Source organism: Columba livia, chromosome 1 (genome assembly GCF_036013475.1).
Source record: "Columba livia isolate bColLiv1 breed racing homer chromosome 1, bColLiv1.pat.W.v2, whole genome shotgun sequence".
NCBI classification, from domain to species: domain Eukaryota; kingdom Metazoa; phylum Chordata; class Aves; order Columbiformes; family Columbidae; genus Columba; species Columba livia.
In genome coordinates, this window is record NC_088602.1 from 171,124,746 (window position 1) to 171,149,040 (window position 24,295).

General features: G+C 50.7%; 4 protein-coding genes across 6 annotated transcripts; 2 read left to right on the top strand and 2 right to left on the bottom strand.

Annotated features, from left to right (window-relative positions):
• Positions 1-1,894: 1,894 nt before the first annotated feature.
• Positions 1,895-10,413, top strand: LOC102097622 (cytochrome P450 2D14). 2 transcript variants are annotated; one of them, XM_065045716.1, is made up of 9 exons: positions 1,895-2,331; positions 3,249-3,420; positions 4,149-4,301; positions 4,944-5,104; positions 5,231-5,404; positions 7,217-7,358; positions 7,940-8,127; positions 9,083-9,224; positions 9,341-10,413. In XM_065045716.1, the coding sequence occupies exons 1-9, from the start codon at positions 2,119-2,121 to the stop codon at positions 9,517-9,519; spliced, it is 1,524 nt and encodes a 507-aa protein (XP_064901788.1). In that variant the 5' UTR covers positions 1,895-2,118; the 3' UTR covers positions 9,520-10,413. The 2 variants fall into 2 exon arrangements, with proteins under 2 accessions (XP_064901788.1, XP_064901792.1); XM_065045720.1 differs by lacking the exon at positions 9,083-9,224 and having other exon boundaries at positions 1,910-2,331.
• Positions 10,414-10,937: 524 nt separating this feature from the next.
• On the top strand, positions 10,938-12,920 carry LOC102097443 (NADH dehydrogenase [ubiquinone] 1 alpha subcomplex subunit 6). The gene is made up of 3 exons (XM_005514928.4): positions 10,938-11,168; positions 11,756-11,871; positions 12,717-12,920. The coding sequence occupies exons 1-3, from the start codon at positions 11,042-11,044 to the stop codon at positions 12,846-12,848; spliced, it is 375 nt and encodes a 124-aa protein (XP_005514985.1). The 5' UTR covers positions 10,938-11,041; the 3' UTR covers positions 12,849-12,920.
• Positions 12,921-14,917: 1,997 nt separating this feature from the next.
• On the bottom strand, positions 14,918-17,028 carry SMDT1 (single-pass membrane protein with aspartate rich tail 1). The gene is made up of 3 exons (XM_065045826.1): positions 16,768-17,028; positions 16,076-16,216; positions 14,918-15,205 (listed from the first exon to the last, which is right to left on the bottom strand). The coding sequence occupies exons 1-2, from the start codon at positions 16,921-16,923 to the stop codon at positions 16,079-16,081; spliced, it is 294 nt and encodes a 97-aa protein (XP_064901898.1). The 5' UTR covers positions 16,924-17,028; the 3' UTR covers positions 14,918-15,205; positions 16,076-16,078.
• A 242-nt stretch (positions 17,029-17,270) lies between these two features.
• PHETA2 (PH domain containing endocytic trafficking adaptor 2) lies at positions 17,271-24,250 on the bottom strand. Of its 2 annotated transcripts, XM_065045784.1 has the most exons (3): positions 23,711-24,250; positions 22,565-22,662; positions 17,271-22,062 (listed from the first exon to the last, which is right to left on the bottom strand). In XM_065045784.1, exon 3 carries the CDS (start codon positions 22,052-22,054, stop codon positions 21,257-21,259), a length of 798 nt encoding a protein of 265 aa, XP_064901856.1. In that variant the 5' UTR covers positions 22,055-22,062; positions 22,565-22,662; positions 23,711-24,250; the 3' UTR covers positions 17,271-21,256. The 2 variants fall into 2 exon arrangements, with proteins under 2 accessions (XP_064901856.1, XP_005515005.3); XM_005514948.3 differs by lacking the exon at positions 23,711-24,250 and having other exon boundaries at positions 22,565-22,879.
• Positions 24,251-24,295: the final 45 nt, after the last annotated feature.

A 24,295-nucleotide genomic window follows, 5' to 3' on the forward strand; every position in this document is an offset into this window, starting at 1 on the left:
TCTACCACTGATCCCAGCTCTTTAAACCTCACGGTCTGAACAGTTGTCCACCCACTTTACTGTCTACCTTGCCAGTCTGTGTCTCATTGATTTAGCTACGAGGATACAGTGGGAGATGGTGTTAAAGGCTTTGCCAAAGTCAAGGTAACAAATGACTTGCACTGTCCTCACGCTTTGAGGAGGCTGCCCTTGAAGAACAACCAGCTCTCCGGGACATCTCTCTTTGGGATCCTGCCAAGCAGATCTCTGAATGAGGTGAAATCTGCCCTCCTCAAGGCAAGGGCAGTAATGTTATTTGTTCTGCTGACTTCTGACAGGATTTAACATTCCACAGCCTCATGGTTACTGCAGGCAAACTTAACCATCACGTCGTGGATCAATTCATCCTTCTTCATGAATAGCAAAGTCAGCAGAGCATCTTCCCTAGTTGTCTCATTGATTGCCTGTGTCAATATTGTCCTCAGCACGCTCCAGAAACCACCTGGATTGTGCCCAGTCACGTAGTGCGTCTCTATTGAAGTGAGCAGTGAGTCCCAAGGCCTGTAACCTGTGAGAGGGTTCCACTGATCAGCTGGTCTGTGGCGAGTTGCTACCACAACATCGCCCATGTTGTTTTGCTGCCTTCTCCTTGCCCAGAAGCACTTGGCTGGCTTGTCACCTGTCCCATGGCAAAGCTCTGGGCACCTGTCTGCATAAAGCACCACCACTCCTCACCCCTTCCAGCCTGTCTTTCCTGAAAAGCCTGTGTCCATCTGTGGTAGCTCTCCAGTCACATGGACTGTCCCACCATGCCTCTGTAATCCAAAATAAATCATAATTCTGCAGTTGTGTTGGGGATTGTGATTCCCCCAGTTGTTCCCTCCCCTGCATATGTTTGTTTACAGGTACTTGAGATGATTCCTGAGCCATGAAGCTTTCACAAGGGACATGTAGGATCATGCTGAGGCGACCTCTGTGCTCAGATAATGAGCATTTAGGTGCCTCTTTGGGCCAGGGGCATTCTGAGGCCTGGGCTGCAACACCAGAGCCCACTGTAGAGTCTTTGCAGGTGCCTCCATCACTTTGCAGTCTGAGCTCTCCATCACTGTTGTGGCAATTGCTCCATTAGGAGCTTTTCTCTGATCACACCGAGATCACAGATCAATCTGTGATGGGTTTACTGCTTCTTTTTAGCTAGAACTAACTGTCGTGAGAGCGAGCTTTATTGATCTCCGATGGCAGAGATGCCAGGAGCACAGAGCTGTGCTGCTTTAGGAAACACTTTTACTGTCTCCATAATCGTGTTTGCAATACTGCGGCCCCAAAGGCTGGAAATTTGAGGCTCCTTGCGATACATCTGCTTTCCCCTTCCAGCTGAGCTGTGTTCTACAAAAATCAAGGTCGTTGTGCTGACTGACATTTGGAGCTGGATAAAGATTGTTATTCCCAGAAACATGTATGATTTTTAAAGTCTCAGGTCACCCTTTTAGGCTAATTTCTGTGACAAATGCTTTCAGTACAGGAAAGCTTGGCCTAACCTGAGCTTTCTCAAGGGCCAATGGAACAAATCCTCAGCCCTGCAAACAGAAACCTGGATGATCTGCATTTAGGAGCTGCTTCTCCCTTGACTTCTCTGTACAAACAAGAAGGCAACACGGATTCAAACCAACTCTGTCAGTGTCGCCCCACAAGAATGCAGCAAGTCTGAATTGCTTGTTGTGAACTGCGATCCCACCTCGGCTGTGGGAGAGGGCACCCAGAGCTCTGGTCCTCACCCAGCCCTGTCCCACCGAGGCCACCACTGCAGAACCTGCCACTGCAGCAGGGACACAGAGGCCTCTGAGCTCTGGCCTCGCAGGAGGAGGAGAAAGAGGAGGGATGACCCCCATCACCACACCCCAAGGCTGAGCAGAGCAGAGCAGAGCAGAGCAGAGGAGGAGCTTTGGGTTTGATCAAAAGCCAGCAATTGCACGGGAGGAGGAGCAGGAACACGGAAAAAGAGCGTAGGGAAGAGGAGAAAGCAAGGAGAAGAGGGCAGCTGCCTGGGGAGGGAAGTGGGAGAGGAGGAGAGAAGGGCAAAAGGAGGCAGAGACAGTCTTGGGTCCAAAGAGAAAGACCAAGGAGGAGACAGGCTAGGAAATGGCATTGCTCCTTTGGCTGGGGTCCCAGCTGTCATCCTACTTGAGCAACGTCTCTATACTGGCAGTTTTTCTTACGGTCTTTACTTTAGTTCTTGACTTCACGAAGCGCAGGAGGAAGTGGAGCCGTTACCCGCCGGGCCCAACGTCGCTGCCGTTCATTGGGACCATGCTGTCTGTTGACTTCCAAAACCCCCACCTCTCCTTCAACAAGGTGAGTGCTGGCCCCCGCAGATAAACCACGTGGGTTTTGTGCTTCCGTTTGCAAATTCTAAGGGCCTTTTCTATAGGAAGGCACTGTTCAGCTGTCAGTCCAAAATCTGCCCAATGCAGAAACTAAAGATAGCGTTTCTATGATTTGCTTACACGCTCCCGAGCCCTTTGTTCAGTGCTACTGACTGGCAGGGGAGTTGTGACCTGCCTGCCTGGCAGTCCGTGTTCAGTCAAGGTCTTGTCTGCCCGGAGGAGGCTCCATGGGAGGCTCCCAGGGTGAGCGTTCAGGTGACAGGCTCACCTGTGCACCCATCCTGCTGGCAGCGTTTGTCTTACAGATCACAATAGACGCAGGGTGTGTGCCAGTTACCTGTCTTGCTAGATGTGTAACGCTCCTTTTAGGGAGAAACCTCTTCCAACCTGTTTCTGGAAACCGGGCTCTGGGTAGATCTTTAGAGACAAATGCGTATTAAAAAAAATTACATATCTTATCATCAGTACTTCCTTCTAACAGAAGCAGACTGACTCAAAACTTGACTAGTCTTTCAGATCAAAATAAATACAAGTATTAGGAAATAATTTGTTGTTGAGCATGCAGCCTTTCAAAACCCCCAGAGAGATCCTTGACCTTGTGTTGTCAGACAAAATCCAAAATACTTGCACAGAGCTCATGGCCACAGTTTGGCCAGGACAGGCGCTTTCTAAGTCTTTCCACTCACAGAGCACTGATCTCTGCTTCAGCTGCTTTTTAGCCCCACTCTGAGCTGCCGCACTGCAAAGGTGAAAGAGCACCTGAAGGTCTCCTAATCAAAGCACCTCAAAAATCATTAAAAAATAAGGGCACTAAGGAAGGATATGGTGATATTTTTCACGTTACACTCAACTCATTTTCAGGCATGTACTTTTTTATCTTGGCAGCTTCAAAAGCAGTTTGGAAATGTCTTCAATCTCCAGAACTGCTGGACCAACATGGTGGTACTGAACGGGTATAAAGCAGTGAAGGAAGCCCTGGTCCACAGATCGGAGGACTTTGCTGACCGGCCAGATGTGCCCATATACGAACATCTGGGCTATGGAAGTAAAGCTGAAGGCAAGTCCCTTGGAAATGGGCAATCCCTGCTGACACTAGCACAGGGGACACTGGGGAGATGGAAGATTTTGTGATGCCACCTTCTCATGGCCTTCCAGTCAACCTCCTTGTATGTCTTGTCACCCTTTGGTGGTGACAAAGTCAGATTTTATGAAAAGGGGGCTCCCTTTAGTGGTTGTTAGAAACTGTTACAGGTCCAGGTGCTAGCACACAGCTCTTCACCAGCGTTAGGACACCGAGTGGTACAACTTTCCTGCCAGCACTGGAGCTGGTAGCTCCCAGCGCCCAGTGATTAGTGCCTATGCTCACACACTATGTGCATGTCGTTGTCATCACAGACAAAAATGGTAACTTCTTTCCAAGACAGAATCCAGCCCACAACCTCTCATCTTCAGCTCCTGTGCGGTGGCACGAGCTGCTGCCCAGTTCACACAAGCTAAGGGCACAACACTGAAGGGTTGGGCGGAGCGATTCCTTTATCCTTAGCAGCACTTGTTGCTCTCCCTGAACCCCCCCCTCTACCTTCACCAGCCATGCACATGCTTTAGAAGGTGCAGTAATCCATTTGTAGAACTGCTGTATGAACAAGCCGTACAAGATCAGACTCCTTCATCTACCCAAGCAGACCTGTACCTCCAAACTCACATTTGATATTCTCTAGTGATTCTCCAGTTGCTTGACATACGGGGTCAGAGCTCCTGACATTTCTTGCTCATCTGTAATTCCAGGAATTGTTATGGCGAGATACGGACACGTCTGGAAGGAACTGAGGAGATTCACGCTCTCTACCTTGAGGAACTTTGGGATGGGAAAGAAATCCTTGGAGGAGCGAGTGAAGGAGGAAGCGGGATTTCTGTGCTCTGCAATCAGTTCTGAAGAAGGTTGGTCACATCCAGAGGGATGGGAAAATCAGAGAAAAGGCAATAGAGTGATGCAGAGAGAAGTAATACTGCAGCCACTCTCGTTTGCACGCAGTGCTCTCTTCCTAAGCCAGCGCAGTTTTCTAGTCTATATGCATTAGTGACCTGGCTCTACTTCGAAGCCACTTTACACAGTGGGGCTACTGTAACATTAATCCATTTGAAACAGGAAACAAAAAGGAAATAAACAGAAATACAGAGGTAAAATATAATTATTCCCAGAGCTGGATTACTATCACCTTTATGAAGTCTTGGGAAACATATTGATATTATCACTTGCCATAAAAGTGCAGCTGAGAGTTTTCACAGCACATTGCCTGTCATCTAGACACAAAGCAAAGTGTTATCTGTCAAGTTACAGAACAACCCTGCAACTCAGCTTTTCTTGGGAGTTTTCTCCTTTAAACAAGGACACACCAAGTAGCGGGAGGAGATGAGATGATCTTTACTCTCTAGAATGATGCATTTGTACTTTGAGTGGTTTGTGGGCTTTTTCTCTTAAAGGCACCAAGGAGGCATCTGTATGTTCTCGCTGCTGACAGCTGGGGTCCAACAGCTCAGTGTTGCTTTGCTCCATTGCTTGGTCTCCATCTCCATTTTTAGGTCGGCCTTTCGATTTACGTTTTCTTGTAAACAATGCAGTCTGCAATGTTATCTGCACCACCATCTATGGAAAGCGTTTCAACTACGGTGATGAGACATTCAAGAAGCTGTTACATTTGTTTGAAAAATTCCTGAAGGAAGGATCTGGATTCCTGACTCAGGTAAACCAAAAGCATAATACGTTCTGTAAGTAGCTGCCCTCTGTTGCTTGAGAGCATTGTGATTTCATTATTTTTCTTTTTGCATCACATATTATCTTCTCTGTCTCTCTGGTTCTGACATCCCAGCTTCTTAACATGGTGCCCACTTTGTTGCACATCCCTGGACTGCTACAGAAAGTCTTTCGAGGGCAAAAGGAGTTCATGGACTTCACAGACATGTTCGTACATAAGCACATGGAGACTTGGAACCCTGCTTACACCCGAGATTTCACCGATGAGTTTTTAAAGGAAATGAAGAAGGTAGGGTGACACCAGCAGAACCTCAGCGTCCAGGAGCAATTCCTTTGCCTGATTAAGCTTGTTGATAGAAGCTTACTTCCTCATAAAGCTGTATAAAACCTCTTACTTCTTTCCTACTTTTTCATTCCACATTGTATCTTGAGAAGGAGGCTGTGAACTTCTAATGCTGTAACCTCCTTTATTGTCTGAAGAGACCATATTATCTGCTGATGTCCTTGTTCTCCTTTTCTATCTTCATGTTCCCCTCAGAGTCTAACAACTTGCTTCTTTCCAGCCTATGTCATTTTGAATGCATTTAAAAGGCAATAATTGAGAATTCGGTAATTTCTAAGTTTGCACCAGGGGACAAGTCAACACACAAGATTCTGTGTATGTCACTGCCTTAGTGACTGATGATTCAAAATTGGTTACAAAACTACAGAAACAGACGGGCTTTTTGGTATCGTTGTCCAGTCCACAGCCTGCCTTTAAACCGAGTTATGGCTTGGAAAGTCGGCATCTCCTTCAGGATGTGTCTCTTAGAGTCGCTTGCCAACAACTAGTTCCCTATAGATCAGACAAAGGCCTAAATCTGAACCTCACTGAATTTAAAAGGCATCTTTGATTCAGTCACACACAAAGTCAGTATAAAATCAAAGGTACGTGCGTCAGCCCATCCATCCACCGTATGTTTCTGCATATGGATTCACTAAATTTCAAGTGCCAGATGTCCAATAGTAGCAAATTCTGCCTGCAAATTGCTTCCGCCATCTGAGTCCTCAGGCCGGGCTGCTGTGCTGCACAACGAGCCCTGCTGTGCTGCATAACCAACCCTGCTGTGCCGCGGGCACCAGGCACCTCCAGTCCATACATGAGCCCCACAGCTCACAGGGACAGAGCAACGTCATCTGTGTTGCTCTGCACCGAGCAGCACTATTTGGGGGTGGATGTGAGCCCGACCAACTCACCTCTCTCTTCTGTTCACTGAAGTCCCCTGCTAAATCCCTCTACTGGGTTAACTTTGGTCAGGTCAGCCCCACAGCTCCCTTGACAGACATCTTTTATTGGGATACCAGTTGAGTCTTAAATGCCTTATTAATTGCTATCCATATTCCAACAGCATCAAAATATACAGAATAACTTAACAGACGCTAGTCCCTAGGAAAGAAAAGTATAAAGAGGATTACAAAAGACAAGCAGATGAACTCATGCAGAGCGCTTGTCAAAGCTCATATGCTAGCAAATTTGAGCTCAATTAGCATTTGGATGAGAGACCAGTTTTGCTGAAATTGGTGTTGCAGACTTAATAGGCACCTGTGATACCCTGATTTTTTTTTTTCCCCCAACTGTAAGAAAACAGGAGGGCAGAGGCAGCGAGAATCTGTAATGCATAGCTATAGATAACCCCCTCAAAATACTGTTAATTTTGCATTTGCCACACCAGTGCAGCCTCCTCTCTACTGTGTGGGATTTATGATCCGATCAAACTTGAATAACTGTGTTCCACCTCCTCTCGGGGAGAACATTACGGCTTGTGCAGGGGCCTGCGGTCTGCTGGAGTGGAGAGCACAAGGCGTTCACTTCTGTCCTGAAGGTGGGTCTAGCGTTCATCCCTCAGGATACAGGAGGCGACTGATGACCTTCAAGTACAGGAGATAACAGGGTTTCCAAGGTACATCAGTCATACGCAGACCTGTGTTCTGCTCTGCTCTCCCATTGAACTTCTTGGTCAGCAAAAACAGATCTGGTGCTTCTCAGAACTTCCCTGGAACAATCATCTTCTTTCCCAGCAAGTGCCCCAGCTCCAGTCACCTCCTTGTTTGCTCTCTGCAGGGCAAGGCTGCTGAAGAGAGCGGTTTCAACTATAACAACCTTCGTCTGGTGACCGCAGACTTGTTTGGAGCTGGGACTGAGACCACCTCCACCACCCTCCGCTGGGCAGTTCTGTACATGATTCTCCACCCAGAAATACAGAGTAAGTGAGAGGACAGAGGTGGGGTGTGTCACCTTCAACCCTCATTCTTCTGTGAGATTGAACATCTGCTGTCTGCGGTTTGGGTTGGTGGCAATGAGGAACAGCTTTGGCGATTGTTGGTCTGGCAGAAACCAGGAGAAACACTTACAGGGCAGGGACCGATGTCAGCGGGGAAGCCCTGGCAAAAACACTGGAATTGGAAGGGCAAGTTTGCTCTTGATTTCATTTTGAAGGCTACTTGGGGGCTTTTAGTGGCCAGAGTACCCTCTTTCTAGCATTTGGAATAGATGCTAATCTGTTTTAATTCTCCAGTGCTGCATGGCCAGATACCCTTTCAGCTGCATAGAGCATGGGTAAGGTAGCATGTTGAGTGACATTAAAGGCATAAAGAATAGTTATACAGATGGCTCCCAGCAACTGAAAACAAATGCATTCCTCTCTAGTTTGTCTTCCTTTCTCTAATTGCTTGTACTGCTCTCACCCAGTGTCTACAATCTCATGCTGCCAAGCTTTCTACAGCTTGTACCAGCCCCTTCTGTTTATCTGAGGGTGCTCTAATTCCTTCGCTGTGCTGCTTTCAGGTAAGGTCCAAGCAGAGATTGATAAGGTGATTGGCAGAGAGAGATCACCCACCATGGAGGACCAAGTGAGCATGCCCTACACCAGCGCTGTGATCCATGAAGTGCAACGCTGTGGAGATGTCGTTCCCATTGGAGTACCACATAGGACATACCGGGACACTGAGTTGCAAGGCTTCTTCATTCCCAAGGTGACCGTGGCCAGATAGACAATTGCACATCCTCTCCCTGTGCAGATCCAGGCCTGGGGTGTGGGTGACCCCAGGCAACTCTGCTGCACTCTGTTGCACTCCCATCCCCAAGTCAGAATCACTGGCGAGCACTGAAGCAAAACACTTTGAAGTGCTGAGGCCAGGCAGACGGTCACATTTGTGCTCTAGGTTTGTACGGGTTGTGTGGGAACCCAGCTGCAGTGGCAGGTCAGTGCAAAGGTTCACTTTCCTCTCAATGGGCTGTGACACCCACTGCCCTGCCTGTATTGGAAGGAGAAAGGCACCGAGCCTAAAGGGCTTTCTGGAGGCACACAGCACCAGCTTACTGGCTTTCCTGAGATGCCACTAGTTAAAACTCTAATCTCTGATGCCATTCAGATGCCACTGGCATTCACTCCACTGTCGCTGTGACAGCGGCTGCCCTGGCAGCACTGGTAGCAATGCAAGACTGTTTTGGTTTGTTTGGTTTTAGCTTTGTGATATCTCCTCTAGCTTAGAACATTGACATGTGAAACAGGAGAGCTTTGCAATCTCCCCTGCCCCCTGTGAAAGCTGGGTTTTGAAGCCTTGTCAGTCAGCTTTTTCCCTCCAGCTATAAAACAAGTCCAGGAGGATCTGAGCAGCAGACGCTGTTTCCACTGTGTCGCCGTGAAACTGGCATTTGCACGGAATGTCCTTTGTGAGGATACGAATTGCAAGGGTTGAGATGCCTCAGAGCACAGGGCCGGCACCATCTGCCATTGGAAAAGTGCCCTGCTTTACCTCTAGTTTAAATAAGGCACACAAGAGGAGGTGGGTGTCTTATTCTGCAGCACCAAACAATGGTTGCTGTTAGATGGGAGACCTGGAGTAGAGAGGGACCAGCACTGGTCCATTGTGCCAAGATAATGCTGCTGTTCTCACACCAGTTGTTTCCTCTTGTGGAGGAGCGCAGGGGACGACGATCATCACCAACTTGTCTTCCGTGCTGAAGGATGAGACAGTCTGGGAGAAGCCAAATGAGTTTTACCCCGAACACTTCCTGGATACGAATGGGAAGTTTGTGAAACCAGAGGCCTTCCTGCCCTTCTCAGCAGGTAAATCTGAGGGGAGGATCCAGCTACAAATCAGGGGCACAGCGAGAGGGGTGATCTGCTCCTTCCACAGTGATTCCAGTGTGGTTTAACATCCTTTTTCACTCCCTCTCTTGCAGGTCGCCGTGTCTGCCTGGGGGAACAGCTGGCCAGGATGGAGCTGTTTATTTTCTTTACCACTCTCCTGCAGAAATTCACCTTTGTTCTCCCTGAGGACCAGCCCAGGCCACGGGAGGATGGTCACTTTGCCTTCATAAGCTCCCCGCACCCGTACCTGGTGCGAGCAATCCCAAGATAAGTGCACATCACTCTCCCTCCTCTTACAGACACCCACCAAAGCAAACCCTTGTCAGAAATGTTGCAGGATCATCCCAGGTTCCACTCAAGATCTCTCAAGTCTGCACAGATGTCCCCAGCTCTGTAAAGTAAGGATCTGGCCCAACAGATATAGTTTAGCTTCATTCCAGTCCTGAATCTTGAATCAGACAGCCACAGCAAGTTACAAATCAGGATCAGCTTTCCAGTACAAATATGTCTCATGGGCCAACTCTGCTTTACTTTGGGCTCTCATCGGTGGCAGCAGCAGTTCACTGAGCTCACAGCTACTGAGAGAATTGTTAGTCCTGAATGACTTTACTGAAATGCAAGCGTATCCTGGGTAAAAGACAACCCTGGGGTCATTTGTGAAATACAGAAGCAACATATTCCAAAAGAAATCCTGGTGTTTAGGTTTACCACCTTCCCAAACTAGGTCCCGAAAACTGCTTTTTTCTTTTTTGGCATTACATAAAGTCAGCTCTTGGGCAGGCCTGGAGCTCACAAAGGGACGGAGTTACACTGTTTGAGACAGCACAGCTGTAGATTTCGGAGCTACCTTTCTCTTTCTTCCTTCAATATTCCTGACAAATTGTTTTACAAGGTGTTAGGATACATAGATATTTAGATTAGTAGTAACTACCATTTAACCACATAGCTGAAAAGACCACAGCATAAAGGAGCTTCTATGCATAATCACAGCTCAAGAAATCCGCATTCACATCTATCTTTCCAATACCAGTTTTGGAAGCTATGAAAGCTATTGAATTATGCAAATACTTAATACCATTGTTAAGATTTTTACTTCAGTGGGAGCTGCACATTTATGCTTTTCATCGATAAAACAATCCAAAAGAATAAAAGTGATCTGAAAAGTGTTCTTTGCCACCCTCTCCTCCTTGTGGTTCTCTCAGACCTGCCTCACATACTCCACAATTCTCTCCCTGCAGCCAACACCCCATTCGCTTCTTTCAAGGTCTTTTTACTGTTGCTTTTGTGCTTGGCTCAATGATGAGCACAGACTTGGCTTTATAGTGTCCAGCAGAGAGAGGTGTTTCTGAAAAGAAGCTGTTGGTGAAATGAACTTTAAGCAGAACAGATTTCAACAATCACGTCTTTGGATAAAAGGCGTGGGTGTACCTAGAATAGGGACTGTCTTTCTAGCATGCAAGAATGCATTGAAAAGAAGCCAACCTGCATGTGCAAACATGAACTGGTGTGGCACTTCGCAGGCCAAAGGGAACAAACACATCATTGCAAAACACAAACGTAGCGCTGATAACGGGCAAGGGGAGCAGAGCAGCGCAGCCAGCGGGGATTGGCGCTCTTCTTGGCCAATCACATGGGAGGCCGCAAGCCGCCGCTATTTTCCACGCCCCAAAGGCTGGAGTGACTGCGCCGCCGGCCAATAGAAGGTCGCCGTTCGGGCGTGCGGTCCTGCCGGCGGCGGGGAAGGGGCGGGACGCAGCGCTCGGAGCAGTCGCCGCCGCGGCGGCTGCAGCAAGATGGCGGTGGCGGGGAAAGGCGCGGTGTCCGCGGCGGTGAAGCCGATCTTTAGCCGGGACCTGGGCGAAGCGAAGCGGCGCGTGAGGGAACTGTACCGCGCCTGGTACCGCGAGGTGCCCAACGCCGGTGAGGGCGCGGAGCCGGTCGCGCATGCGCGGGCGGGAGCGCGAGCTCAAGGTCGTGGCGGCCGCCCCGCAGCCGTTGGGTTCGGAAAGTGCTCGGTCACTCCCGGCTGTGAGGGCTCGTCCCTCGCCCCTCGCTGTCCAGCCCCGGCCCCTGCCCCGCTGCCTGTGGGCCCGGTGGACACGGCCGTTCGGGGCTTGTGGGCTCCCGGTGCGGCGCAGGCCCGGTCGGCCTGGCGCAGCCGGGTTTGCCTGGCCCTGCCTGCCCCGGCGGCCGCCCCAGGACGGCGAGCGCCGGTCGCGTCGCGCCGTGCTCGCCACTTGGTTTCCCGAGCGGAGCAGAAGAGAAGTGAGCTTTGATTTCCCAGAATAGGGATACGGTGGCTTTGTGATCTGTCTCCTTAAAATTGCTCTGGGACTGATACCGTGGCCGCGTTGTTTATTAGCTTTCAATTAATTGTGTTAGTGAAGCCGGCAGGCACTGCAGGAACAAATGACCGTGTAGTGTTTTGTAGGGTTGAGCTGCACGTTGTCAGTGGGAAAGAGGAAAAGCAGTATAGATGACCCCTGTGACTGTTGTGTTTCTTGTAGTACACCTGTACCAGCTGGACATCACGGTGAAGCAGGGGCGTAACAAGGTGCGGGAGATGTTCATGAAGAATGCCCACGTTAGAGATCCACGGGTGATAGACATGCTGGTTATTAAGGTACAAACAAGTTATTCCTGTTTTGTTGAAGCTGCACAGGACGGCAAGCAAAACAGTAGTTTAAATACCGTGTTGTGGTTGGTTGGTTTGTTTTGGAAACAGTGGCAGTCAAAGATAGGGCAAAAAGATGGTGCTAGCTAGTGTACCATTAAAAAGGACTTTTCAGCTCCTTCGATTGGGATGTGGTTTTCTTCACCTATTCCAAAACATATGTTAGAGTGGCAGTAGTTGGTGGGAGGCTGGCTTTAGGGGCAGGACATCTTGAGTCTGCAATACGTGTGGTTCTGTCTGGTGCGAAGCAATAACCAGCATACCAAGAGTTGGGCAAGGCTTCAAAGCGGGTCTGAACAACAATAACCTCTGCAGTTGTAATGCATTAGAAGGTTTCCAACCAAGGATGGCCATGCTCACCTGTTGTATTTCTTGCATTTCAAGGCAGTTGGTCTGTCTTTACATGATTAAACAAATCTGGAAACAGGATCGTAGGCAATAAATAGGGTAGGTGACGGTTCCAGGCAGTCTCATGCTGCCCTGTGCTGCCATCCTCCAAAACCAGAACAATAATTCATAGACGGGAGTCACGAAGAAGTTATGTTCAAATCTCTGTGGTAGTGATACTGGTGCCAAGCACTTAGCAGCAATTTTACTTAAAGGCACAGGGCAGGTACAGTATATGTATTTGTGTCACAGTGTAGGTGACGCAAGCAGTCTTCAGGAGTACAGAATTGTCGATGCAGCTATCCTAAGGGTGTTTCTAAGTGCATTCAAATAACTTTTGTAGTGCTGTATAGTTAGAATCAGGCTCTAACTGAGAGCTAGTCTAAAACTCTTCTATCTGTGTGCAGGGAAAAATGGATCTTCAAGAAACGATTCAGGTGTGGAAGCAGAGGACTCACATCATGAGGTATTTCCATGAGACTGAAACCCCACGGCCTAAAGACTTTCTGTCCAAATTCTATGCAGGCCACGATCCCTGAGAGATTGACTCTGTCTTCCTGCCTTGTGTTACAAATAAAGTTCTGTACAGCAGGAAAAAACCTACACAGAAAGATTGTATGGCATATTAGGAGTCTAATGGCTAAATCCAAATCCAAATCCAAAGCAAGTCATTATGACCTGTGTGAAGATCTGCGACTTCCTAGTTTTTGCCAACGTGTGTTTGGTGGGAGTTTGTCCCATCCCGTGCCCTGGAGTCTCTGCTGAATAACCACAACACAACCTGGCTGTGGAGCTCTCTGTGGGGCCCGTGGCCGCGTGTGTGTGTGTGTGTGTTTGCGTTTGCTCTCTGGAAGAGATGGCCTTGAGAAAAGCCACTGTAGCAGCAAAAATGTTCTTAGTGCTTGAGGCCCGTCTGTATTCATGCAGTGTTTTACAATTTTGTGCAATGACTTTGCTGACCTTGTGGTTTTTATTTGGACACTATTCTCTGTTTATTTCCTCGCAGAGAATGGCATAAGATCCAATAACCCAAAAAAGCCCTTTGTGCAATAAAAAGATGAGCAGAGTCCATTTCTCTGCTGCAAAGTGAAATTACCTGGAAAAATGGCATTTTGTACTGTTGTCTAGAATAGGCAGGCTCTGTAAGAGCTTCTGATGCCTAGCAGAAGATGTCCTACCATCACCTCCTTAATTGCATCAAGAATTACTAGCTCCCTCTCAAGAAGGGTAAGGAGAACCTCTTTAATCAGATAAAACACATTTTCAGCAGGTCACTCGGTGCTGGAGCTCCCCCATGTGTGATCAGCACTGAATGCCTGTAGTGCTCTCAAGCTGCTTTTTATCCTGGCCTGAATACTGGGGCCTTCTTCCCCATGTGCGGGCTGTAAAGGAGCACCCCTCAGGGGTACGTATGTCTGTTTACCTAGGAACTTTGGGCCTGGGGTGCTTTTTAGGACAGGGCTGAAGAAGGAACACAGGAAAGGCCACGAGAGACCGTGGACTAAAGCAGTGACAGGAGTTTGGCAGTTTAGAAGACAGGAGCAGGGACATGTTTGACCCGCAAGAGCCGATAAACTGGAGCAACCACTTCTTGAGTGGCCTTAGAGAAGGAGGGGGCAACTGAGATACAGAGTGACTCAAGAACCTGCCAGCTCTGGGGTCACTCAGGTGGCAGGTTCCCTTTGCGCTCAGTATCGGAGCTGGAGTGTTAGAGCAAATGTCAAAAGCAGTGACAAGCAATAAAGGAGTAAATGCATCTGCTTGAAACAAACACGGTGCTAATGCGCGTGACATTAAAAGAAACTTTTGTGACAGCTACAAGAATACTGAAGGAAGCAGTGGGCAGTCAAGAGGAGAGGCCAGATCAGCTGAGCAGAAAGCATGGGAGAGACACTGCTGGCTTGAAAAAAATAAAAAAGAAAAAATTAAAAAGAAATAATTTGACTTTAACCTTTCAAAGTGCTTGAGGAAACAGCTGGTCGAATGTGACTGAAGCTTGCCTACGCGTGCCCTAGCAGGAGAGAAGACCTTTAAAGTCTATTATGCAAGGATTTAATTGCAATAGTAAATACTTCTACAAGAAGAATTGCTGAAGTTTATACACAGTTTAAAAAGTAAGTATATTAGGGCTTGTACAAAAGGAAGTTCTGAACTACCAAGGAAATAGTAAGTACCTGGAGCCAGAGCGTGCAGATATTTTCACTGTTCACAGATTTCATGCTGTAAAATGCATCCGCAAGTTAGTTTGCCACTTATATTCACCATTTACAAAACCTACTCTTAGCTCTGCAATGATAATACTGTGTTTAACCCTCAGTGAGGGGAAATTAATGATACAGTCTCCATCAGACACACCTGCACAGTGCTCGGTTGTAAATCAACATTATTTCAACAGTGGTGCCATTTCCAATATGACTCCACTGCTTCCTCCTGGATTCCCGTCATATGCTGTGGATTAGTACTGAATTACAGAAAGGACTTGTAAGTGGAAATAAATAGGTAGAGAGCGTCCTTACTGGCACAGACGTACAGAGGTAGGAAGGTTAAGACAGAATTGCTACATCACAGGCACATAATCTATAAAAACACACGACCAAAGTCACACATCTCAATCTCTTGATGTTTAATTGTGTGTTTTCCCATATTGCTAATAAAAGGAATCCCAAGCAGTCTTTGATGAGGTGAGCGTGTGTGTGTGTGCAAGGATGCAGGGCCTTGTCAAGCACTTCTTAACCCTGATCTACAGATTCCTGTCATACAGACACATGCAGGACAATCGCTGGCAAAGGGGACACAGAGTCCCCTGTCCCCTTTAGGAAGGACAAAACAGAGGTGACAGATGTTGGAACCATTGCTTTGTCAATGGTTTTCTCCCTTCTGTTCTTCCATTACAGTTCTGCAAATAGAATAATAAGCCATTACTCTTCAGATACACTGTACAGCGCTCCAGTCTGTGCCTCCCCACAAAAAAGGAGTTTCTAACAAAAAGGAGTTTCTAACAGGGCACTGCGATCTTTACAGCCTTTTAATTCTCTGGTTTTAGCTGTGCTGGAAAAATGCAGGAAAATCTCTTTATCAAACAGAATACATAACAACAAATGACAGATTTACAACAAGTTCTTTAAAACAACAACTTTTTTCTGAAAAGAATCAAATACACCCAAACTCAAAACTTTACGTGGGGCAAGCCAAATGGAATAACATAAAATGGAGGGAAGTGTAGATTAGATAAAGGAAAAGCAGAAATAATTCATCTTTATCTGACGAGTCTGAATGGTCCAGCTACTTCAGAGATCAGTGTTGTTACACCCACAAGACAGTTTGTTCTGGTGGGTTCTGGAATTCTCTCACCTGGTTCACTTCTGTATCACCATTTCATTATCTTTTAAAACAGTCATTCTTTGAGTTAGCAGAAGACTTTTTACCAGGCAAATGTAATAACACTTAAGTCTTTCTTTTCTGTCTCTCGTATAGACCCTCACTGACTACACTTTATTTCTGATTCAAATGACAAGATCTAAAAGGCCATCAAGTTATTACAATGTCTAATGAATGTATATCGTGGAGATTTGCCATTCAGGTACCAGCCTGGCCTATTCCAATGTTCATAGCCAGAGGCAATACAGCTGCAGGTGTCCCTGTGTTTAACTGCAACGTGTCTTTCAAAGCTGCTGCTGAGTTATTTCTTAGGCCAACGTTCTCCTCACTGCCCCAAGCCAAACAGGAAGCCCAAATAATTAGATTGCTGGTGATGTTAATGACATACCCGTTAATCATCGTCGTCATCGTCCTCTGGGACAAAGATATCATGTTCTTCGAGCAGGGCTGCGAAGTTCTTACTGATCTGAGTCCCGACATACAGGAAAGGGATCACAACGCTAAACACCCTCAGAAGGCCGAACGGCGTCTGCAAGGAGCCAAGGAGGAAAGAACGAACTTTACCAGCGAGGGGCACAGTGGCTGAGCTGACCTACTCCCGGCCCGCAGGCGCGCCGGGGACCCGGGAGCAGCGGGAAGAACGTTTTGCTGTCCCGAGTGCTGGGCCCGCCGTCACCGCCTCACACTTTACCATACGAACTCCAGTACCGGAGGAGCAGGAATCAGCAGGCGGCTTGGTGCAGGTAACAGCAGCGGCTTAGGAAGGAGAGCCGTGGCCAGCGAGAAGCAGCGAGTGCTCATCGCCACCTCACGGTACAGCGACCACCACAGGTGCGTGCCGTGCCGTGCCGTGCCGTAGCGCCTCGGCCCGCCCAGACCCTCAGCGCCGCTCCCCTCACCCTCCCGCTGGCCAGCGGTTCAGCATGCCCGCCCCGCCCACAGCAAGCCGCTCATTAGCCTACACCTGTCACTCACTCCCACCGCCCCGCCCACATCAGATGCGCTCGCGCTGATTGGCCACCGCTGCCATCCGTTACGCCGCGATTGGTTGGCTCTCCCATCCGCTCTCCCCTCACTCACCTTAACCGGCTTCGGCAAAATGGCGCCACTGCGGGTGACGGTGGCGCTCCGGGAGGGCACGAGTGGCACGACCGGGCTGCGAGGCAGCCCGCGCCAGCCCGCCCGCCCCGAGTAAGCCGCGGCCACTGCCAGGAGCCGCCCGCCTGCCGCTGCCATCCTCCTCTCTCCTGCTCCTCGCTGGGCTCCCGTAACGGCCGAGCCGAAGCGTCACCCGGGGCGGCGGGACCTCCGGCTCTCGCGAGGCTTGTGGGGCCGGGCGTGATCGCTGGTGCGCGTGCGTGGGGCGAGGCCACGCCTTACCTGGCCGCGTGGCGCCCCCCCTCTCCTCCCCCCACAACGGGGTTCCCGTGCTACCGGGAGAGAGGCACCGCGCAGCCCTTCACCGCCGCCCGCCAGGGGAAGACCGGGCACGGTGACCCTGGGAACGGGCAGGGCGGGAGCCGCCGGGCCCTGCAGACCCCGCGGGCGTCAGGCGTTCGCAGCTCCGTGGGCAGCGCACACGGTTACAAATCACAGCGGTTTATTGGGCTTCACGGCAGGAAATACAAACGGTAACAATGTCTTTTAAATGCATAATACAAGTTCCGCCCGTAAAACAAAAGGCGCATGCAAAACCACCCCTTAAAATAAGAACAGGTCATCTACCCAAAACATAAGCACTTCAAAAGGCAGGAATGTTTCTGCAGGTGGCTCGTAGTGTAACTGTGCAGATCATGCAGCACGCTCGGTGCTGCACAAGGTGCCACCGACACGGGAACTGCACCCGTGCCCTGTGCGTTTCTGTAGGAGTTATTTAAATGTCTCTGCAAAGGCCGCTCAGAGGGGTAAGACGGGGAGGTCACCCACCCCCGAACTATTAATGCAGTAGCTCTTATAATGCAAAATGTCTGATCTTGGTGGTGGATGTTCACCAAGTGGGTAAAATCCTGAGGTTACTCTGACTACTAGGACCTGGGTTCAGTGGCAGCCATCACCACCGTTTTATAAGAAGTTAAATGTGCAGCAATAACACATTACATTATGGGCCTGAATCTGAAATCAAAGCCTCGGAAAAACAGAAGGATTTCATCAACTATTTTAGCAGGATTGGAATTATTTTTTTTTGCTCAGCTTACAAAGCCCATGTCAGAATCTCCCTCCTTTTAGTCTTCAATTTCTTTTAAATTCAAGAATTCAGATTCTAGCATTTTTCTCTCATTGCTTTGGCATTGTTATGCCAAATAAAGCTCTTAGAAAGGGATTTAAGTACTTCAAGAAAAGTAGCCATTCGGCTTTAGTGAATTCTTAGGGAACCTGTTTTGTGCTGCCCACTCATTTTCTATTTTTAAAAAATAAGAAGGAAAAGTGAAGGTGGGAGGTGAAACAGTCCAAACCTGAATGATCGGAGAAAAAACAGTGTGTGGCAGTCAGTCTCATTTTGCTGTAGGGGACAACAAAAACTCTGCTTTTCCTGTACCAATCCCTGCCTGCAGACAGGAGAGGACGCTGCGTGGGCAACCTCAGGAAGCTGAAATCCCAACCTTCTGCCTGCGGGCTGCTTCAAAGGCACTGCCAGCACCACTGATCCACAGCTGAGCTGGTTCGATGGCCTCTGCTTTGGTGGTGGAGCACCCAGGTGCTTCCTGCCTAACGAAGCAAGCAGCAGTGGTCATTAAAAAACCCTGTACTCCCACGCAAATTTGGGCATGGCTCCAATTATGGCTTTTTTTACTCACAAAAGGGCCATCCCTGCTATGTGGGCGGGATGATGAGGGAACCCTGACCAAGTGCATCCGAAGTCGCACAGCGCTTTGGAGACCTACTAAAGGCCCAGGCACGGATAGCTGGGCCGAGCACAAATACTGCTTAGGATTCAGTCATTTTCTTCTCAGTGCTGCAGAATAAAACACAGAATTACTCCAAATGTGATCAGACAGAAAGCAGAGCGCAGCGCCTCATTTGCAGGATTTAGTTGAGATATGTACTAATGCAAAGACAGGTAGCGTGGAAATTGTGCCATTTGAATGGGACAGATTAAAGCATTAAATATAAGCTCTTTAGTAGTGTTACTAGCACAATCCCAGCTTGTTAAAGCAAACTAAGCTTCTTAAAAGTGAAACTGCCCTCAAATGAATAATACTGTTCCAGTTCTGACAGAACTGGCTTTGTTAATTTATTTTCTCTTTCAAGTCACTTGTGATTCTTGGGTCTCATGTAGGAACTGCCATGACATTTTGATTTAGTTTGGAAGTTAAATCTTTACAGTCAAGCTGCCTTATGTAAGTGTGAGACATCAGGAATAATCTTCTCTCTGTGTAGACAATGACAAAGAGAAAAATGCTTACCAAATCTGACCCTGGCCCCAAAATACCCACGCTCAGAGTGAGGAGGTACCAGGTAGTGCCATCCCCTGATGCTGCTGCCCTGCCATGGGGACAGGGACAGGTTCCCAGCCAAGAATGCTGCAGCACTGAACCATCTGAGCAGCAGGGAAGCAGGCAGAGCTGGCCCCTAAGTCCAGCCAGCTGGGCTGCTGGCAGAGCCTGGGCACTGGCCCGTGGCCACCTGCTACTGGTCTTTCCAAACTGATTTCACTTAAAAAGCAGAACAAAAATAATCCTCCTGAACCTGAACATCCCTACTGCGAAGAAATACAGATGCAAACCAGAAAGAACTGGATTGCATCACTTGTATGTGAAGGTTACACTCCCAGTGCCCAAAGTCACATTTGTAATATCTGATCTGAGATCTGATTTCCTCTAATATACCACTGAGCCATAATTAGGCAGGAGGCTGGAAGCTCATAATCCAAAACTACCAGAGGTATATTTTCAAAGGCACCAAAAGTTAATGGAAGTCATTTGATTTCTGCATTGGCAATCTCTACTGGCTATTGCGAAATATTAAGATGAGCGTGTTTAACTCCAGAAAAGCAAATAGGTTCTACCAGTCATGACCTGGAATAGCCTCTTGCTTTCCAAGCAAGGCTCCTTAATACAACAGGACAATAAAAACAGGTTTAACAGTCAGATAGGAAGTACAAGACTGCTTCACATATTTTTTCTGCTTTGAAAAGCAGCCCTTGCCCCGAGGATAAGGGAGATTTATGAACCCCATCTCCAAGGTGCTGCAGCCCCTGAACTCAGCACCCCCCTGCTTGTACCGTCTGCCTTGTGGCCAAGGTTTCTGACCTACAGGTGAAGGACAAGTCCAGTTCTGTGGTGAGGCGACAGGCGTACCTCCTCGCAGCCCTCCTCACCCACCGGGAGGATGTGATGTGCTACAGAGCCCAAGTGATGCTGACACGAAATCAGAGGGAAGCACCAGCAGACAGCAGTGATATGGGTTTGACGCTGGAGGGGCAAGCCCAGACATTGCTGACACGCAGTCAGTGCTACCTGTAACTCACTCCCACGCTTCCACTTTGGGGCCAGCCCCCTCCTCCTCCCTGCTTTTCCAGAGCTGCTCCTCCGAGGGCACAGCTCTGCCAGGAGCTGGGTAGAGCCACAACAGTGAGAGAGGCTCTGCAAGAGCACGACTCTATATGCCATCTCGGGCAAGCTGCCCAACGAGCTGGCTGAGCCCTACATGGCACTTTGCAGGAGCTACAGTCTGCACAGAGGTTGAGAAATTCACCCCTGGCAAGGCAAACAGGCTCTAGCATCCCTGTTTTGGAACAGAGAAGGCCTGAGTGGAGACATTAACAGGCTTGGCTACTGCTTGACATAGTCCAGATCAGCCCTGGAGCGCTCCTGCTCCTCGCTGTTGCTTCAGAGCAGGTTCAGTGTCTCCTCACTGCTCAGCTCAGGTGCCCAAAGAGACAGATGCAAACCCCTGAAATCCACATCCTGAGGGATTTAGCAGGGAGGAGGGTTAGTGCAGATGAAAGTAAAAAAAAAGACAATGCAAGAGCCCAGTCCTTGTTGCCCTGACTGCTGGGCCAGCCACAGCCAGGGTGGCTCACAAGTGTCCTGCGGCAAGGGAGGCACAAGGTGAGAGACACCAGACAAGGCCAGTGGCCCATTGGTGGCATTTCATAAGAGCCCAGCCTTATCTGTGGCGAAAGAGCAAAGGCAGTAGGACTTCGGTGCAAGACCACAGACAATAGTAAATGCTGACCTGTGCAAACTTCCACGCTGAGAAACAAAACCAAAACAAAGTTGTGAAGGAAGGGCAGGCAATGAAGCTCCCAGAGCATCCACAACGCCAGGACAGACACGGGCCAAGCCTGTTGGGTGAGGTTCATTGCGTATGTCCCGATTTGGGCCCCCTCCACACCTCATATCACCAGTGGAGGAAAGTTCAAAGGTGGCTCCCCTGGTACTAAAGCCTCATGGACATAAAATGTGAGGCTTGGGGAAGACCCAGGTCCATCCCACATGCCCCATGAAGGACACATGCACCAAACACTCAGCCACCAACCAGGGCAGGGAGCAAGCAGCATCCCTTGCTTCACTCTTCCTGCATGAAAGGCTGCTGGGCATCAGCTGGCCAGTGGCTTGTGACTCGGTCATGGGTGTCCCCTCTTCTGCCTCTCCTGCCACTCCCGTCTCAGCACCACGATCTCCTGCCCATACCAGCTGTGCAGCTTGGAGAAGCAGGCTGTGTCTGGTGACACTGGGCTCTCTGGCATGGCTGGGGACACTGCGGTGCTGCCAGCAGCTGAGCGCCGGCGCGGAGGCAGGGGCGGGGGCTTCACATGCCCCCCATCACGGTCGGGGCAGGTGGTCCCCCCAGGGACACTGCCGCCACTGCCCCACGTGGAGTAACCGTTCTCCAGGATGGTGGGCTTCTCCTGGAGGGGCTGCAAGGCGGGGTTGGAGAGGTGCCTCTTCCTGCCAGAGGAGGAGGACCTCCGCGGTGAGTTGCGGCAAGCGGCCAGGCTCTTGCAGGCCTCCTCCAGCTGCTTCTCCAGCTCCCTCACCACCACGCGCATGTAGTCAAAGCTGGCCCGTGAGATTGCCTTCACCCAGGCCTCCATGGCAGCCTGCCCATCAGCCACCAGCACGTAAGCCCTGGCACCAGCGTCGTCAAAGCGGATGGCAAAGGCGAACTCCTCAGCAGCCTCGCACAGCTCCACGGTGCAGCCCTCCAGCACCACCAGCCCCATGGGCTCCCGGCTCTCCCGCTCCTCGAAGTAGAAGAGGAGGTTGCCCTTGAGGACGAACCAGCGGCGCTGGTAGGAGGTGGCGTGGTGGTGGTGGGTATGGTGGTGGTGCCGCTCCACACGCTTGCGGAGGAAGCCAGCATGGTCAGTGGGTGAGTCGCAGGTGGCGTAGTGGGCCACGCTCCGCTCGTTCAGCTTCATGGCCCCACCTAGGAGCAGAGGAAGAGAGGGGGAAGAAGTCAGCTCAGGGTGAGGAACGTCTCACCTGCCCCACCAGGAGAGGCCTGATCCTGCAGGGAAAATCAGCCCCCACTGCAGCAGCCAGCGCTGCAGGACAGCGTCAACCCAGCCAGTACCCCTGGGCTGGCTCCTCGCTGCAGCGGAAAGGTCATCACCAGAGCCCCACCACCGAGACACCTGCCTTCTCCAGGGACAACAACACTGCTGCTTCATTTCTTATTGCACGAGTGACCTACTTTGCTGTGTTTTTATGGGGCACACCAAAGAAATCTGCATCTGTGCCTGCTCTCTCCTCTATTATAGGGCAGGACAAGGAGGGCATTTTCAGACCCAAGGCCTCTGGGACCTCCATTTAAGCACCCTCTTCTCACTTCCCATCTCCACGCAGGACCACCTGGCTCCACCAGCCCTCCCAGCAGCAGCACCCCAGCCCCGTCAGGGTCACTGGCAGCATGGTGTGAGGTGCCGTACCGACTGTGTGGGTCAGACCACAATCCTGTGCTGTCTTCCTTGGGTGGGCTGCTTGCTTGCCGAGGGCCTCCAAAGCTTCGCTGTGCCGAGCTCCATCCCTGGTTGGACGAAAGGTGGCAGAGAAGGAGTCAGAAACCAGAACAGCTGGGACTAAAAGAGTAAAGAGCTGCATTGCTTCCACCCCAGAAAGCTGAGACCCTCAGCACACAGAAGTGGCCAGGGCCATGCACCACAGGCAAGCAGCTCTGAAAGACTGGGGTGGCAAAACCAGGGGAATTTGCATTGGTTTCAAAGCCCAAGCGCCATCCCAGCTCAGGACAGTGCTCCTGCAGGTTTATTTTTGGCTCCTGTGGGTTTGTTTTGTTTTTATTAAAAAACAAGGAGCTTTTGTAGAAGCCTATCACTGCACCATCTCCGGAGGCCCTGCAGCAGGCAATCTGGCAAACTGGCAGGTCCCAGAGAAGGATACGGCAAGCGCAGCTTTTGACCTTCTACAACTGCAAATGGATGTCCAACCGCTAAAATTCTGGATACAGGAACATGCAGAAAACAAACCACAGCTGCCACTCCCCAGCCAGATCCGGCTGGGGGAAGCTCCCCACTCCTGAGCACCCTCCAGCAACCCTCCTGGAGCCCTTCGCCCCCATCAGGGCTTGCGGGGCAGGGCTAAGGGCAAGGGGCACGTACCCCAGTTGGAAAACGGGACAAAAATCCCATCAGGAGTAAGGAAACGCCATTCCCTGGGGGTGCTTTGCCCTTGGCGCGGCACCCTGAGGAATCTCCAGCCGTGCACACTCAGGCTGGGGTGGCCCACGCCAGCCCTGATGTGAGGGGGTGGGGGGCCCCGTGATCTGAGCGAGTGGCATGGAGGTGGCGGGGGGGGGGGGTGCAGAGGGGTGTGTGTGTCTCTGTGTGTGCCTGTGCAATACTGGGCTCTCGGTCTTTGTGTGCGTGTGCATGCGTGTGCAACTGGGCAGTGTGTCTTTGTGTGCCCGTGTGTGTTTCCCGTGTCCCTGCGGACCCCCGCGGCTCCGGCACGATTCCGCCGCCCGCTGCCTCCCCGCCGCCACCGCGGCCCCACCGCCCCCCGGCTCTCGCCCAGCGCCCCACTCCGGCGGCGGGACCACGACCCCCGTCCCGGCTCACCTCGGGCCCTTCCTGTTCGGCGGCGCTGCAGGCGCGGCGGTGCGGGGCGGTGCGGTGCGGTGCGGCCCGGGGGCCGGCCGCGGCCCGGCGGGGGAGGGGAGGGCTCCTGCGGCCGCCGGGGCCGTCCCGCCGCGCAGGCATGCACCGCCCCGCTGGCGGCGGCAGAGGGCGGGGGGCGGCCGGCGGGGTGGCGCAGCCTGCCTGGAGCTGCTTTCTGCCGCACCTCTCCGCTCCGTCCGACACCCCTTCGGGTACCCCCGGGGTCCCACCTCGGGGAGACCTAAAGTGTCCCCCTTCCCGCTCAGTGCAACTGTTGGGGTGCAGCAGCCATGGGGTGCGGCAGTGATAGGGCGCCAGTAATGGGATGTAGCAGCAGTGGGGTGCAATGGCAATGGGGTGCAGCAGCAGTGGGGTGCGTTATCGGCAGGGTGCAATGCTGACTGTGAGGTGCAACAGCTTTGGGGTGCAGCAGCAATGAGTGTAATTGCTGTATGTTCAATGGGTCTGTTACTAACGGGGTGCAGAGGCACAGGTGGCCGATATCAATGGGGTGCCACAGCTGCGGGACGCAGCACCGGCACGGTG